The 12,037-nt window shown below is 37.6% G+C and overlaps 1 protein-coding gene across 1 annotated transcript; it reads left to right on the top strand.

The window, feature by feature from the left end:
• Nucleotides 1-5,460: 5,460 nt before the first annotated feature.
• On the top strand, nt 5,461-10,216 carry LOC140770994 (zinc finger CCCH domain-containing protein 17-like). Its single transcript, XM_073112338.1, has 10 exons — nt 5,461-5,570; nt 5,675-6,126; nt 6,210-6,305; nt 6,386-6,475; nt 6,597-6,698; nt 6,821-6,967; nt 8,462-8,581; nt 8,671-8,730; nt 9,872-9,969; nt 10,045-10,216. The coding sequence occupies exons 1-10, from the start codon at nt 5,546-5,548 to the stop codon at nt 10,184-10,186; spliced, it is 1,332 nt and encodes a 443-aa protein (XP_072968439.1). The 5' UTR covers nt 5,461-5,545; the 3' UTR covers nt 10,187-10,216.
• Nucleotides 10,217-12,037: the final 1,821 nt, after the last annotated feature.

Below are 12,037 nucleotides of genomic sequence, written 5' to 3'. Positions count from 1 at the left end.
AAAGATGATCTAACTGGTACGATAAAAATGGTAAATGCGATAATAAGAAAATAACTAAACTCAATTAATTCTGAATTCCTAGATACTTAGATTAATAAACAAAAAAGTCCCCCAACCTTGCTATATATAGAGGTTAGGTATAACGAGTCATACTCAGACTAAGTCCTAAAGGCTTATTTGGCTTGAACTAGGACTTGCCTTAAAGGCTTACGTGACTTAATTGAACTTGCTTTGGTACTTACATGACTTAATTGAACTTGTCTTAGTAGCTTATATGAATTAACTAGATTTTCTTTAAAAACTTACATAACCATGAATCAATTAAAAGATAAATAGGCTCAATTCATTGAGCCCAATATCCTCATGAAATAATCTAATCTGACTTTGTTCGCATCAATCCATCATGCTTCCTACCACCTTATCCTCAAAGTGTCCATGGTGATTTTCATACCTTGTGTCCCTATCAAATTACATATCCTCAATCTCCATATAGGTCTCATTTGCCACAAGGAGTAGGGCCCCACGATGGGTTCTTCTCAAGGGCCAACTTGTTCGAGCCATAGCCTACCCTAGCTATGGGTGGCTTGGGCTAAATCTTAGCCACAAGTGGTTTGAGCCAAGTAACTAGTGCATAATGTTTAGACCATGGCTTGGACATTGCTAGTCCAAGGAAGTGAACAGTCATGATAGTTTGGGCCGGTAGGGCCTAGATCTCTACTAGTGAAAAGCTAGGGTTTTTGGGCCTAGCTTTCATTGTATGCGAGGAAGATGTCCTCGACCCTTGCGCTGGCGACATTGCCAGCACGATAGCGGCGGTAGTGAGTGTCTGTGGTGGTGGAGAGGTCTCCACCGAGGTCGGAGGAGGAGCAGTTGTGGTAGTTTGGAGCTCTTCTCCATCTCCTTCAAGGTTGGAGCTTGTCTTGTCATGGGTGGTTCATTCAGGTGTGGCCAATAGTTCTGGCTGCGCAGATGGGTGGTGTTGACCTAGATAATTGCTATCAAAGCTTGGATAGCCTTCTCAATCCTCTCAGAGCTCTCCTTGGCTCTCTTCGATGATTCTCGCAACAAGTCCATGGGCTCTACCCATGCCTTTGCCCACGTCGGTGGCTCTTCATTAACAGTCACTGGAGATAGTGGTGGCATCAGGGAAACACCCATAGGAACAGAGATGAATTCCTAGTCCTCTATGGTTTCTTCTACGAGGAATGTCGGCTCTTTCTCTCAAGTAATCGATCAGAGAAAGAGGGTGGCTTTTGACTTTTGACTTAGGGTTCTAATGGCTTTGGTTTCACTTAAATCAGAGATCTAAATGAAAACTTAGTAGTAGCCTTTTGACTTCTAATGGCTTTGGTTTTACTTAAATTATGAAAACTTAGTGGTAGCCTTTTGACTTAGGGTTCTAATAGCTTTGGTTTTACTTAAATCAGAAGTCTGAACTGAAAGATAGAAATAAAATAGTGGAAAGAAATTTAAATAGGGCAGAATGGTAAATATCTAATATTGTGGCGGCCGTCGAAGGGTGACGGACGGCCAAGGGTGGCGGTGGACAGCCATATAGTAGGATGGTTGCAAAAAGAAGGTGGTTGTTAGGGTTTAGGTGCTTAGAAGAATTTTACGGTTACGATTTACATCTATGAAGTTAAAGACGATCTAACGACTATGATAAAAATATTAAATGCGATAATAAGAAAATAACTAAACTTAATTAATTCTCAAAGCTTGGATACTTGGATTAATAAATAAAGAAGCCCAACCTCTTTGTATATAAAAGTCAAGTACAATGAGTCTTACTTGGACTTAGTCCTAAATGCTTTTACAACTCGAACTAGGACTTATTATAGAGACTTATATGACTTAATTGAACTTGCTTTAGTAGCTTATATGACTTAGTTGAACTTATTTTAATGGCTTACTTGACTTAAGTAGACTTGTCTTAAAGACTTGCATAAGTATGAATTAATTAAAAGATAATATGATCAATCTATCGATCCCAATGTTCTCATTATACGATCCGACCTGATTTGCATCACCCTGGTCGCCATCGTGTGCTAGTCTTGTACCGATAAGGTTCTAGTGGCAAGGCTTGTGTTTATCTCACCACTAAGAGATAAATGATCTAAAGACCTAGCTGAAGCATTTAGATCACTAAATTTTGGCTTGAGAAGATTAATGTACTTTGGGTGGAGACGAGGGGGAATGTCTTTCTCCTAGCACGCTTTGATGGATGCAACTCAAGCTTTTGTACCCTATCTTGGCATAGAAAAATAGAACCTTAGATGTTCAAACTTCACTTTGATCTCATAGCACCCCCGTTTGGTGGCAAGACTATAAGTGAGCTTGGCAAGGGATCTGTTATATCTCAACAAGGATTCTCATGCAGACGAACTTTGTTCACTTCAAGGGGTCTGTGGCACTTGTAACTACTAGCTCACTTATGCACATTGCTAGAGGAATAGTGATCTTCATGAACATGAACTAGAGAGGGATGCCATGGAATTGGACCCACATTTTCGATTTTGAGAAGTCCCATTCATTTGCAGGTAAGCTTGGTTATAAAGGCGCGAGGACAAACATGTCCCAATTGACGGACTAGGAGCTCCAAACCAGACTTTTCATTTGTCATGTTCGAGTTCAAACACAATCAAAAAAGTGTTCTTCCCAACTTTGACAAAATCGAGAGATCCCTCCATGTACCAGGCTTTGGAGAGTGCATCTTTCAAGCCCGACTGGTTGAAGTGTTTGGAGGTAAGTAACTTCTCCACCAAACAGATGGAGAAGTCATCTGCTAGAGGTATAATCTCCTCTACCCCATTTTCACTAGAGAGCTGAGAACCTACTGACAAGCTCATAATTTGCAGCGTCCATAGCAGTGAGCTAGCATCGAGATAGAGGAAAGGAAGCGACAGAAATGGCCACCTAGAGGAGGGGAGAGGACAGTGGAGTGGAAGAAGAGGAGAAGGGGAGAAAGGAGCTAGAATGGAGAAGGTGGAGAGAAGGGCCCAGATGGGAAGAGGAAAACTAGAGACTTGCTCAGGAAAATACAATATTGCACTACAAGATGCTTTTAGATAGGGGTGGCAAAAATTGATTCAACCCGATAACTTGATGATAACTCGCCTGTTAATCAGGTTTGGGTTTATTCTAATTGGGTTCGGGTCATAAATAGATCAACCCACCTTTCCTGATTATTAATTGGGTCATGTTCGAGTTTATACCACTAACCCACTTGACCCGTTTAACTCATTTAAGTATATGGGTCGGGTTGATTCAAGTTGGGTTAACCCGCCAACCATTATATATATATTCTAACCCTAAGACCTAACTACACACTCTCCAAGAGGCCAATAATAAAGATGTGCCATCGTTGCTCTTAGCCCCTTACCCATGTCCGAACTCCTCATGCCGCTAGACTCCTCACACTACCAGATCTCCTCACGCCCATCCGATCTCCTAACTCTCGCCGTCGGATCTCCTCACGCCATCGAGTAATATTGCCGAATCTCCTCACTCATGCCATCAGGTCTTCTCACTCCTCAAGCTGATCACCTGTCAAATATCCCCCTCACTCATGCCGTCGAATCTCCCCCTTACTCACACCACCAGATCTCCTCACGCCACCAAGTAACATTGCCGAACGACAACGTCGTCACCCTCACCCATCGATGTGCAAGCGTGGTGGCGACTCCCTAGCTTTACCACTCTTCGACGATGCTGCTCCGCGATAAGTGTGTTCTCGTCAATGGAAGCAACCCTCATGTGACTACAACTCCTCTGGCGTCGAGTACCCAATGCCACCAATGGAGCTTGGCCTCAAGGTGTTCTCGCCTCGCCACCATGGGAGCTAGAGATGGGACTCCGTCGCCATGGAGGTCCACTCTGAGAGCCTCGTCGTCACTGACACTTTGATCTCCACCGCCGCTTCACCAACTCCGACAACACCTCCACAGCTAGAAGTCGATGTAGATTTGTTACTAAATATTGTCAATAATTCTTCTAGATTTGTGTTGTTTTATATAATTTTTATTAGTTTGATTTTTGTTATGTGTTATATATTCTAAATCTTGTTGTATTAAGTTTTTATAGTAATCTTGTTTTGTAAATGGATTAATCTTGTTCTATAAATGGGTTAATTTAGTTTTGTAAACGAGGTAATCATGTTGCGTAAACGAGTTGACTGTGTTGTATAAGGAAAACAACACATTTATTAAATTGGTAAATGAGTCATATTGTGTTACTCGTTTAATAAATGGGTCGTGTTTGTGTCTAAAAATTTGACATGTTTAATAAACAGGTTGTGTTCATGTTTGCATTATCTTGACCCAATTCAAACTCGACTAACCTGTCCCAATTGCCACCGCTACTTTTAGATGGGCAGAGTGTTACGATCCGATCTTCCCTCAAAAAGTTTAATCATCTCACAACTGGTTCTAGATGAATTTGCACAGAACTTTTGAAGGTTGTTATGGTTGATCTAACCGTTGGATCCTATTGAAATTTGGATATGTTGATTCTCTTGAAGAGAACTTTCTAACAAATCTAAGATCTCAAGATTTGAATGGCTAGATCTTGAGATAATGGCCAAACAGTGATCGAAAGTCGGATGAATTCTAGCTTATTAGCCATTCAATGGCTAGATAGCTAGGAAAATTCTTCATTTAGAGTGAAGGGGGAGAAGTTACAGCAGAAGATGAGGGATTAGGAGTTAGAGAAGGCTGCCCAAGGACTTGGGTGGTGGAAGGAAGGAGGTGAGAGAGGGTGCCGATGGCTAGAGTAAGGAGGAGGGAAAAAGGGTAGTAATGCTAATGCAATTACTAGATTAAGATCAAATTAGAGTTTCCTCCACATATTTGTAGAGGCTAACTCTAGACCGACCTAGATAAGGAATCGATCAACCTATACCACTCAACTAACTCGAGTCGAACTCGAGTTTACAATACATCTCATGACTCAACTAAAACAATTAATCGACTTGACTAGACTCAATTAACCAATTAACAAGTTGAGTCAATATTTAGCAAGTATTTGAGTTTATGGCTCAACTAACTGGGCAGCTGCTAAAAAGAAATGCAAGAAATCAAATTAGATAAATAGGCTCATCCCATTGAACCTAACGTGCCACGAATGGATCGAATCTAACTAGGTCATATCACAAAGCTCAACTTAATGGGTATGATGTTCACCATTTGAATCATACCTATTTATAAAATATGGATACAAATACAATTTTACCATTGTTTGATCACCTCTGTCTGTTCAGACATTTCCTATAACTCAATCTCACTAGGTTTTGATAGAAAAATTATTACTATTAGCCATTAGCCATAAGTATTCATCAACTAAAATAATTGCGGAAGTAAGTGCCACGTCAGCAAATTGGGGGAGGAGGGGTTTTCTTGGTCACGATATATGTCAGACTAGGCGAGTTTTCAAACCCGCCAGGGCGCTCCCGCACCGACGTTATAAATGGCGGGTTTTACACGAGCATTACTACCTATTTAAAGTTTAAACCCGATGCCGATAGAGATTACGAAGAAAATCGGAGACGATGACGATGACGGCGACGCTCTCAGGTTTGTCGCCAAATCCTTCTATTCTAGGGTTTCGATCTTAATTTCGTTGTGCTTTCTTCTTGTTTTGATTTTTCTTCTCTTCGATTTTGTTGGGTTGATCTTAGAACCTCCGAGATCTGCGAACAAGAAGCGATTCCGTAGGCCAAACGGCACCACCACCTCCAGGGTTTGCTATTATTGGAAGTCCGGCCGCTGCACTCGCCGAGGATGCCCTTTCCTTCACGGGGAGCCACCCACCGATGCGTTTGCGGCAACCCCTTCCTTTATGAAGCAGAAGAACGTGTGGAAGAGGAACCCGGAAACCAAGAACTCCTCTCCGGCTCCCAAAGAAGAATCGTCTAAGGGGAAGAACCCAAGAAACAACACAAAGAACCCCAACTCTCCTCCCAGTGGCGGATACAAGAGAAAGAGAAGAGAAAGTTGCGAGCCTAATAACATTGTATGTCGAGGCTTCATCGCTGGGAGTTGCACTGATGGGGAGAGCTGCGGGAATCGGCATGTCTACAGTATAAGCGACGGCTTCTCCCTTTTGGCCCGTCTTGAGGGTCACAGCCAGGTAGATACTGAGGACCTCAATCTTGGTTTCTTTATTTGGTATGATATTGTTTTGGCATCTGATGAGAAAGTGCTATTGTGCAGGCTGTTACGGGAATTGCATTGCCGTCAGGGTCGAATATGATGTTCTCAGGAAGCAAAGATAAGACAGTGAAAGTATGGGACTGTGGGACAGGGCAGGTTGGTTTGATCATGGACTTTAGTCGATTGATTTCTTGTGTGTTTGACCTGTTCATTAACAATTATATGTTTGATAATAGTGTGCCCAAGTCATTACTATGGAAGGTGAAGTCGGTTGCCTCATCACTGAGGGCCCATGGGTTTTTGTTGGAATCCCCAATGCTGTTAAAGTACGACTAGTATAACTTTATTTTTGTCCTTTATTTGTCTGTTTCATTGTTCTTTTTTTTTATCAAGAACGTTCTATTTGGTGTACTTGGTTAAGATTATCTTCGTCATTTGACTTTGCAGGCATGGAACTTGCAAACAGGCTTAGATTTAAGCCTTGAAGGACCCAAAGGGCACGTCTATGCTTTAATGATCGGCAACGAGACACTTTTTGCTGGAGCACAGGTGATCTACTTCTATTTCCTTACCAATCTTAAATGCATGCTTCTGCTTCCCTACTTAACAGTTTTTCCATATGATGATCACATCGATCTAAATGAATTCTTTTCTAAATCTTATTGCTGCAGGATGGAAGTATATCAGCTTGGAGACCTAATGCAGATGGGAAAAACTTTGAATTAGCTGCTACCCTTGGTGGCCATAAAAAATCTGTAGTCTCACTAATTGTAGGCGCAATGAAGCTCTACTCTGGTTCGATGGACGGTACCATTAGGGTAAGTTAATATACTTCTGAAAAAAACCTTGATCTGTTCAGTTTTTGCATGGTGTAAATGGCATGCAATTGCTTGCTAAGAATAGTCAGTACCTGTTTCATTTTTTTTGTCCGTTTAATTCCTCTAGTAAGAATATGATAAATATAATTTTTTGTGAATGCTTATAAATTTATTAAATGTATGCCTTTTCTTTTCTTGTTCTAATTCATTGATATGTCTCTGAGCACCTTTTAAATATTACAAAAATTATTGTGATTCATAACTCTTTAACATTTTTAAGTAAGAGTAGATAATACAATCATAAGGCCAGATATCCTTTGCAACAAGTGGGACAAAATCCCTGCAATCAAGGGGTATTGGAGATGTACATCTGTCTCCATTAGATGGCGATTATAGAGAGGCATCCTTGATCGTCATTTCCAGTACGAGTATGAATAATTGGAAGCTAGAGAGTAGCTAGCCACCTATCTACAAACTCTTGCAACTTGAATTTTTTGTGAATCATATCATATCTTCAAACTGAAATTAATTAGGTCTTAGGAGCACCATGAAAATACAGGAGGAAGTATATAAACAGGGGATAAGCTAGAAGAAAGAACAGACTTAATCTTTGGACAGGAAAACAAATTCCAGATGACATCTTCCTGTTCTGAGATTTGGATAGTTTAATGGCAAGGGATGATTTACTTTATTAGAGTGAAGTTTAAGATGATTTCTATCTACAAAAGGATCTAGCTCTATTCTTTGCTCAACTCAAGATCTTGACAAGTAGATGGTGATTAAATTTATAAGCATGAAATTTGAGGTGATTCTTATCTACAGAAGATGTGTAAAAATTGAAAAGGAGTCATTGCAGTCTTTTGTATTTTCTCTGGGTAGTTTGAATGTAATTCTTTACTATTTTATGGATTGTTTTTATACGCAATTGTTATAAAGGAAATTGGATTGCTTTTACTTTTATGAATTGTGGGAACTATCAGGTATATTAGAACTGTATAAAGTGAGCAAATGTAAATATGCTAATTGCTGAACAACTTTAAAGTATGACTAATGTTTATGCCTTTGCCAGATTCTGGTAGGAAGTTTTCTCCATGTGAATCTTTGTCATGATGTGCCCAACAAGAGGATCTTTTACGTACTTGTTGGTTCATGAATCTTGAGGTTTTGCGTGATCTTCTCAATAATTGATGACAGTGACTAGTTGCTTTCTTTCTTTATCAACTTGTCTTGAGCAAGTATAGTAAGTATTCTCTTTAAGTCTTGTCTGATCAATTTACTTACAGATTTCATATTGATCTTCTGTCTTCCAAATGAAACATTGTACATCTAATTGAAACAGGAGGATTTATTTTTTCCTCTTTGTTGCTATGGTTTTAATTTCTATTGAAGAGATTCTTTGAGATCAAACGTAGGTTTGAATGCACATCTAGTTTCCATTGTTTCAAATTTTATTCCATTTGAGTGCGCTGGTCTAATTTCTCGAATTCCTTTCAGGTTTGGGACCTTGAAACTTTGCAGTGTACGCATACCTTTACAGGCCACCAATCAGTTGTTACATCCTTAATATGTTGGGAAGATTTTCTGCTTTCTTGTTCACTGGACCAAACGATAAAGGTTAGAGATCTCCATAGCCAAGTATAAATTTTATGAACGCCCATACTTTGGTTTTTTTTTTTTTATTCTGAATGCTTGTTTGATTACAGGCTTGGCGGGCTACAGAAACTGAGGTCCTAGAAGTAACATATACTCATACAGAAGAACATGTTAGTCCTGCACATTGTTATATCATATATTTTTTTAATAGCTTGCACTTCTTGCATTTCTGTGTGTTGTTTAAAACTATATGCTTCCTTTTCCTTTTTCAATCTGTTTATGTCTACTGTTTTTGTAGAATATAGACATCCAACTATTTTGGGTGAGGAGTGGAGAAGTCAACAATTCCTTGGGTGTGTGGTCAAGCATTTATTGCTGCGTACTAGTGACAAGCTAAAATTAGAAGATTTAGGAGAAACTGTGGGCACTCAAAAGTTGAAAGTTGTTCAATTTTACATCAGTGTACTATTATTTGATTCTAATAGCCGATAAACATACCTTTAATTAATCCAAACTGCATCACTCGTGCTAGTTGTAACATTGAATTGTTCAAAATTTCCTGCAACTTGTAAAGAAAAGACATGATATCTTTAGATAGGAGGCAGGTGGCAGGACCCATAGGAATCCCGCTGGATAAACCTTTAATTTACTTTCTATCTAATTAGATTAAATGGATGCATTCCAGTTGTTTCATCATATTCTTAGATTCCTCAATTACCAGTCATATTTTTGAACTGCGTACCTAGTTGACCTCATATGGATTTAATAATAATGTGGTAAGTGAATTTTGGACATGAGAACAGGAGCTCACAAATCCACATTAATGTTTATCACTACATCCGGCTTGATATATAGATTGCCTATTGCATGTAATATTTATTGGGTCTTCAAACCTTGGCCAAGCGCCTTTATGAAAATATTCACATTATATATATTTTTTCTTGTATCTCATATCCCCGATCACTTTGTAATTTTCATGATCTATATTAGGTTAGTTTTGTTTCTTAGACAAGTTCGATTGTAATTTTAGTTAGAAAAAATGCTTTGTACTTACTTTGCCCTAACAAATTTAAGAGCTCTAGGAGTATAAAAATTGCAAAAGAGGAAAATGTACTTGTTGCTTATCCTTGCATTATCACTATAAGCTGTGTTGAAATGTGACTTGTGCCTTCGTATTGACTTAATTTATTCTATTCAACTATAAGATGTGCGCTGCTCAATTGTCAGCATTTCTGTAATGCTCTTTTAAGCGCTAATAGAATTTCATAGTAGATATATTTCAACTGATTATTTTTGTATTCTTTGTTGCAGGGAGTGCTTGCACTACGTGGGGTGTACGATAACCAGGGCAAACCAGTCTTACTATGCTCATGCAATGATAATAGTGTCCATGCCTATGACCTACCATCGTAAGTATCTTTCCACTGTATATGAAAATAATAATTATTTTTGGCAGCTTGACAAATCTTTTGTGTGATTTTCAGTTTCAGGGACAGAGGCAGGATTTTCTCCAAGGAAGAAGTGAGAGCCATACAGATTGGTCCTCATGGTCTCTTCTTCACAGGAGATGGAACCGGCGATCTTAAAGTCTGGAAGTGGTTGAGCAATGAGAAATCAGCTTCTTGATTTATTGCTGTCTATGTACATCTAGTCTTTTGTTGTAACCTAAGGATATTATATCATATGGATGATGTATATATATAAATATATATTTGTATATATATTTTTTTAATAAAAAAGTGTTAATATTTCGATGTACATATATACATAACCATGAGCCTTTTTTTTTTTAACCAAATAATTCGTCCTTATACTTATGGATATGCACACAAGAAAGTTTAATATTTGTGTGGTAGGAATATTAAGCATAAGCATCCACTATTTAGGGAAGTCTTTTTTGAAATTGTTGATCACTTGGATTTGAAATCTATATATTATACTATTAGTTTTACATCCACTAGGTGCTGATAATTTTAGTTTTGCACCTACATTGGCTATTTGGAGTAGTTTGAAGTTTCTTCCCTAACCTTTATTATCTCACTTGGGGTTCTTGATCGTCAAAGTTAGATTTGTTTGTCATTACTATTCAAAATATCAAATAATAAGCTTTATAAATTTTTGCTAGGTTCTATCACGTAAAGAGGTGCATGGTTGTCTAAGCTTTTAGTTGTTTTTTCTTTCATATAATTTTACTAGGTAGGTAGTGGATTTGTGTTTCTACCTATAATTGTCTTCCCTCCTTACTAGATTTTTTTTTCTTTTGTTTTGTTTCTCCTCCTTGTTTCCTCTTTCTTATTTTTCGTTTTAGTTTTTACACTTTGTTTGTTATTTTTGTATCTTTACCTATTCTCTCTCATCTTTTTATATGATTGTTCATTCCAAATGTTTCATATATATATTGTGTGTGTGTGTGTGTAAAATTTGAAGGATAAGTAAGTCCAATCATAAAGGAACTTATTGGTTTTAGTAAAGCAAGGAGTGTTGTAAGAAATATCATATAAGAATAAATTCTCAAGTTTGTGTTTCAGATAAGGTAGAACCAAGTGATCGATATGATTTGATCATTCCCACTAAAATGTCTATCTTAGACGTTTTCAAGTTTTAAGCCTTGTTTATTTTAAGAATATTTTTTTTTATTTTAAAATACAATTTTTTATTCCAAAATAATAACTAAACATCATAATATCTCCATTCTAAAATATAAATATTATTTTATTAATTTTAGTAAAACAAAGAGTGTCGTAAAAATATTATACAAGAATAAAACTTAAGTGGGATGATTTAGTCATTTCCAATAAGATGTTCTTTCTTAGGGCTATGGTTGATGTTTCCAAGTTAAAAGAGTAAGGTTGTGAATAGAAGGAGATGGTGAGTGGATCCTAAACGCGAAATTATGCTACCACATCTAATAAAACTATAGAGAGTTTCTATAGGAACACTTGGCTAGTAGCCATCCATTATGATCCAAAGTACATACTACAGGTCTTCTTAGGTTGATAAACAGACTTCATAGTTGTTGTATATTTTCATGTTCACATTGCATTCATAAGATGAGTCGATTGTAGAGCGTGGTGTGATACTTCATTAAAATTTTGGTTGAAACCGAAGTGTCATGACAGTTCAAGAGTCTAAGTGATGCAATAGCAAAGCCTGACTCGAAGGACACTATAGTAATTAGGCTAAATTTGAGCTTATTTGGACAAGTGTTGAATTTATCCATTGGGTGGATAGATAAGGATAAAGGGATAGACTCTTTTGTTCTTATCATTAACCTTCTAAAAATCTAGAAAAGATATTTATGAAACTTAATAACTAAATTTTCTTTTGCCTATATAAAGATATGAACATTTTACTTATAAGTTATTTAAACTTTAGTGAATGAAAAGAAGTGAAAACTTTATTAAAAAATCTCGTCTTTGAAGTGCTATTGAAATTTTTTTTTTCTTTTCTTTCTTCTACATTATCTTTGTCAACCGG

The sequence above is a fragment of the Typha angustifolia genome, chromosome 11 (assembly GCF_048772165.1).
Source record: "Typha angustifolia cultivar Huaian chromosome 11, ASM4877216v1, whole genome shotgun sequence".
In the NCBI taxonomy this organism is placed as follows: Eukaryota; Viridiplantae; Streptophyta; class Magnoliopsida; order Poales; family Typhaceae; genus Typha; species Typha angustifolia.
Note: the sequence above shows the minus strand (reverse complement) of the source record. Positions and strands in the feature narration are given on the sequence as shown.

What these genes read in the sequence shown, in the direction of transcription:
- LOC140770994 (XM_073112338.1), top strand. Translation starts at nt 5,546, where the DNA reads ATGACGATGACGGCGACGCTCTCAG. An exon ending in GATGACGGCGACGCTCTCAG is followed by an intron (nt 5,571 to 5,674) that starts GTTTGTCGCCAA and finishes GGTTGATCTTAG; the next exon opens with AACCTCCGAGATCTGCGAAC. An exon ending in GGGACTGTGGGACAGGGCAG is followed by an intron (nt 6,306 to 6,385) that starts GTTGGTTTGATC and finishes GTTTGATAATAG; the next exon opens with TGTGCCCAAGTCATTACTAT.